Here is a 5341-nt window from a genome sequence, read left to right on the forward strand (position 1 = left end):
TACTTTTTCACATAGGAGAAGTAACCAATTCAGCCGAGCAAAATGAGAGATGACTCCCCCATGGGTGAAGAAGAGGTATGCATCCCTGACCTTGTAATTGCACTGGGGGCTTCAGAACCATTCGATCTTGTCTTCATCCAATGATAGACTTATCTGGGAGGTCATGGATGAAAGGATTTGAAGCTCCCCCTCACTTCATGGAGCCATACTATCCTTAAACAATGCTCGTTGGTCAACGGAGGTCAAGAATTCTATGACTGTAATGACTGGTCTAAAAGCATGGAAGAAGAGGGTTGGGAAGATGTCCTTGAGAGGTAAGCTGGTGTATCATCTATCAAACCAAAATGCAATCTATTGGCCATTGCCCAGCTTAAAAGAGAAATCTGTCAAGAAAAGATCTATTGTTTTGGCAATGTTACGCCAAGATTCAGAAGCATTTTTGAGGTGACTGAATGGGGTGGCTGACGAGAATGTCGTGAATCACCCTTCTCTATGTTCGATTGAAATTATTGAAGAAGTTCCACAGTCGCTTCATCAACGAGCTCTTATTGAACATCTTAGGGTTCATCACTCCGAGACCACCATATCGTTTTGGCCGGCACACTGGAAACTTGAAGAATTTTACTTTCATGGATAAAAGCTAACTTGGTTTTTGGTAACAAAGACTTAGAAGTTGAGATAAACTTTGAAATGACAGAAGTTAAGTGCACATAGAAAAAAAATGATCTAACTATATATAGTATATTAAGTTGACGGTAATTTATGTATGAGGTTATCATAATCTTTAGGCATGTTAGTGGACCAACCATGGCACCTTTTTGGTTTTTTATGGGGGCAAGTAATTGGTCAAGCCAATTCCATGTGCTATCTAAGCCTCTTTTGTTGATGTCTCTAACAACTATCAAAGTCTTTATCTATACCATACTATTAAAGAGAAGAATATGCTAGAAGGATTCCATCTATCCAAATCGTTGTCTATATTATCTTTAGTTTTTCAAATAAATAATGCATGTTTCATCACAAAGAAAAATTTATGTAATTAGAAGATCCATATATGCTTCCTCTAATTCTAATTTCACCATTTCCTTTCTGACATGATCTGTCCTGACATTCCACTTTTCAAAAATTTAAAAATAAAAACTTATACTATGATACCATCCCTAACTTTAAATATCATGACTTTATTAGATTTTTAATTTCTTATTTTCATTTTTTACATTTAATTTTTGTTTAATTTTTTTCTTGTGTTTTTTACATTATTTTATTTTTTTTAATTGATCTACTATAAGTTTTTGTTCTATAATGTGCATCTTATTTTAGTATTCATTTATTTGTGTAATTTTATTTTTGTTTTATTTTATTTTTTGTATTTTATATTTTATTCTTAGTTTATTTATTCTAATTATGTGCTTTTATTTCTATTTTTATCTTATTTTAATTTTCATTTGGTTTGTTTTAATATTCCTCATTAGTATACTTATGTATTTGTTATAATATATTTACTTTCATGTACTTTATTTTCTTTTTTATGAATCTATCTTTGTCAAGAATTTCTATTTGTGACTATCTCTACCCATACAAGTAAAAAATTTAAATTCACCTAGTAGTTTGACACAGTATTGGTAATTAGTTTCCAATATCTCATCATAATGTTATTAAACAAAAAATGTTATTTCATATAACCACGTCTATATATTAATTAACAAAATCGAATGGCCCGATGTTCGACATTTCTTGTACATGGATATTTTTTTTCGAGTCACTTTCAGATCCGTTAATATATTTCAAAGGTTCCCTAGAGAAAGGACCAAGCTTAGATTTTGCATGTACTTCTCCTGCTGTGTATGTAAAGTACTTATTCAGAAGATCCAAGTACCATGTCATACTGTTCTTGTAAGAATCTCACTTAGACCGATGCAACAGATTAATGCATCCAACAGATAAAAGAAGTCTTTTAATTGTGACACAATCTTTGCAACCATCATTTTTATCTTGTTTTAGCCATGTCTTTGCATTGGTCATCAGTTGATACTATAATACATTACAACCTTGTATGTCCATTTTATTCATATAGGCAAAGATAAGATTACATAGATTTAATTCAAAGCCTGAACCTGAACAAGTTAGACAAACAACCATTAGTTAACTTTGTGGCAATATAGCCTGATCTCTCCTTCATCACCTTCCTTAACATCAAGCAATCCCATCTTAACCATTGCCCGCTGAAAATTGAAGAAGAACATATCTTGATTCATGGCGAAAAAATTAACAAGGCCTTGTGTTTGGGGGTCTGTGGTTAATGCCTGGTCAGAGAACAGAAGCCCATTCCCATCTGCAGTGCATTAAAATAGACATTGTCAAATGAGTTCGGTGTCCAATCAAGGGGCATTGATGCATTATCTCCTTGGATGCATGTTCTTGACATCATCATTGCCAAATTTGAATTCAAGGTCGGATCGACATCATGGCTGGAGTCGAATTTGCTCAGCCGGTGCTTGAACGACGAGCACCTTGCTGCACCCAAAGTGTGAGCTCCTACAACAACAGAGGCAATATCTGAAGATACTATCAATTCAAATACTAAAGCTATGCATGCTTTCTCTTTAATGGTCCAGTGGTGACTCATAAGATCTAATATAAAGGCCCGTCAAGGAGAGACTTCCAAAATGATTATGGTATACTGTACCATCTTATTATGGTAATGATTTAATGCTGAGCAGTAATCTAGCTCTGATTTTATGTTTTGAGGACATTAAAAAAATGAGGCATCTTTTAATAATTATTTACCTTTTTCTTATATATTGTCCTTTTGCATTCAAATATAGAGCTTTTTAGAAACAGATGTTGTGAGGAAATCTAAAATGAAAATATAAAGAGAGGAGGGAAAAGTTCATAGTGTTTCACCAAAGGAATTCAATGGTCATCCATTAATGCAGGATTATTTACGTATGGATGCATCTCCTCAGAGTTTTTAAGCAAGATATGCTTTTAGGGAAGTTAATGATGCTGCAGATTAGATGGCATCATATGTTGCTGCTCATACAAGATCTATTTCATGATTGCAAGTGTTTGATTTTTTTTTTCCCTCAATTTTTAGACATTTTATTTTCTGATTCCCACGGTTTAGTTTAATAAAGTTCTGTTTACCAAAAAGAAAAAATCCATGTAAACATAATTTTAATTAATTTTTGCTATCTGGAAAATTCATTTAGGATCATAAAACTATGACGATTTTGCAGTGCATTTAAAGATCTAAGGGATTTCAAACAGTAAATTATATCAGCAGTTTATAGTAAAAGACCAAAATATCTAGTTAAAGTATACCCTCGGTAATCGAAATTTTTTTCTTCATTTTATTTCCTCTTAAAAGATTTTAACCTTTTCTTCAGTCCATCTGCAATTTAGTTTCACTTTTAATGATGTAATAGAACAGTCGAAAAACATATAATATATACCAGCTAAGGCCACGAGCTCCTGAACATCAAATCCATGCTGCCCAAACATATTTATAAGGGTTGTGGTGTTAAAGAATGGTGCAGGCAAGTTGATTGTGTCCTCTATTTTGGACCTTCTCCCATCTTTTCTTCCTGTTGCTACATCATACAAGGGACCTCCAGTCTAAAACTCAACAAAAGAAACAAAGATAAGGTAAACAAAGGTATAGATCAGTACAAAAGGAAAATAGAGGTGGTGGACACAATTGAAACTATCATCTAGTTGCTTATTGACAACCATATACTGGTAAGCAAAGGTCATGAAGGACAAAATTAGGTAAAACTTAGGCTAAACTACAATGCATAAGTGCTCCCTACTCATAGAAATCAGTCTATACTGAATGAACATGTCATACAAAGAGAACTGCTTCTCTGGCTGCTAGCGCAAGGATATCAGCACATGAAACAACTCCAGGGCACTGACGCTCATCATTAGCTTGGCTCGATCGATGATCTCGAAGCCATGTAAGCTTAGGTTTGCAGGAGAGTCCTTCTCTGCAGTGTTATCCTTTGTAGAGTCAATAAGAACTGATCCATCACATCCCTACATCCAGATGAAGAGAAATCTTTAGAACAAACAGGTCAGCTCAATAATACCAGCCACCTCAAAATAATATCCAGTTAAAAGATCTGGTGATCGCTGGCCTATCTTCAATTTATTAAGAATTCATAGTATTCCAGTCTTTCCTACTCAATTTAGGTATTTTGTGTAGTTTTGGTTTTCAAAAACAAACTGATACGTGTTGTAGTTCTCCATTTGTAAATCAAGAGCTCAACTTATGGTGTAAAATTAAAGGCTGGGTCCCTGAGCTCAACTTACTGTAGTGAATGTCCCAGAACTTCTTTACATATTTAAAGAAAATAACTAGCATCAATGGAGAAATTAAATAAGATAACTCTACTATGAAGCTATCTCTTTTGATAAATCAACACTCTCAGCAAAACCAACCTGGACAAAACAGTCATGGAAGTGCAATCTCAGAAGTCCTGGAGCCACAGTAGGATCTTGACGCAGAGCTTCATTCACAACATTCCTCACAATCATCTCTACAAAAGGACAGCTCATAGCATAATAATTCATGGATAGAGCATCTACACCAAGCCTAGCTCCACTCATTAAGATCTCAATTAATAGTAGCAACCCTATCACGTAAGAAGTAATCATGTTCGATGCTTTGGATGTCTATAAATGATGCAGTTAGAGTAAGCAATGCTATCCTAGCTTGATTATGAGTCAAAGACCATGAGACAGAGGCATAAAAAATGTTAAGAGTGCATATGAAATGCAGGAGTTCAAGTAAGAATTGAACAATTGCAATTGGGATTACTGGAGAGGGAGCTGGGTATATATATACATACAGCTGCATTATGATTGCACCAGGGCCAGGATATTCTTCTTATGAAAAAAAGCCACTTATAAAGCTACTGAAGCTCAATGCCACTAGAGATTAAGATATATATGCTTAACATAAGTTAAAAGGGGTTTCTGGAAGTGCATAGCTTGTCATGCAACTAAAGCACTGTGTCCTCTGTGTGCAAACTATGGTGTGCACTTAAGGTGACACTAGAAGCCTATGTGCCTGCCCACTTCATCGACTACTCCACATGCTTTGATCATGATCTGGTCCAAAAACAACGCATTTGTAAGGCACATAAGAGTGGTAATGGCCACCAACAAGATCGCCAATCTACCTAATAATTAATTGTAGATTATAGAAAAAGTTAAAAGGCTTTAGGTGCAGAACCTTAGTAAAGAGAAATGGAGCTATGGACTGGCCGGGTGTGGCACAAGTCAATGGAAGTGGAGTGCTACAGCTGGATCCATGTTCAAATGCTTTCTCCCCATT

The 5341-nt window shown here is 35.0% G+C and overlaps 1 protein-coding gene across 1 annotated transcript; it reads right to left on the bottom strand.

The window, feature by feature from the left end:
• Nucleotides 1-2025: 2025 nt before the first annotated feature.
• Nucleotides 2026-4833, bottom strand: LOC105049808 (peroxidase 47). Its single transcript, XM_010929569.2, is given in 6 exon segments — nucleotides 2026-2329; nucleotides 2332-2535; nucleotides 3456-3618; nucleotides 3851-3930; nucleotides 3933-4038; nucleotides 4444-4833. Coding segments are annotated over 6 exon segments (960 nt in total). The 5' UTR covers nucleotides 4660-4833; the 3' UTR covers nucleotides 2026-2138.
• Nucleotides 4834-5341: the final 508 nt, after the last annotated feature.

This window comes from Elaeis guineensis, chromosome 8 (genome assembly GCF_000442705.2).
Source record: "Elaeis guineensis isolate ETL-2024a chromosome 8, EG11, whole genome shotgun sequence".
Classification (NCBI taxonomy): domain Eukaryota; kingdom Viridiplantae; phylum Streptophyta; class Magnoliopsida; order Arecales; family Arecaceae; genus Elaeis; species Elaeis guineensis.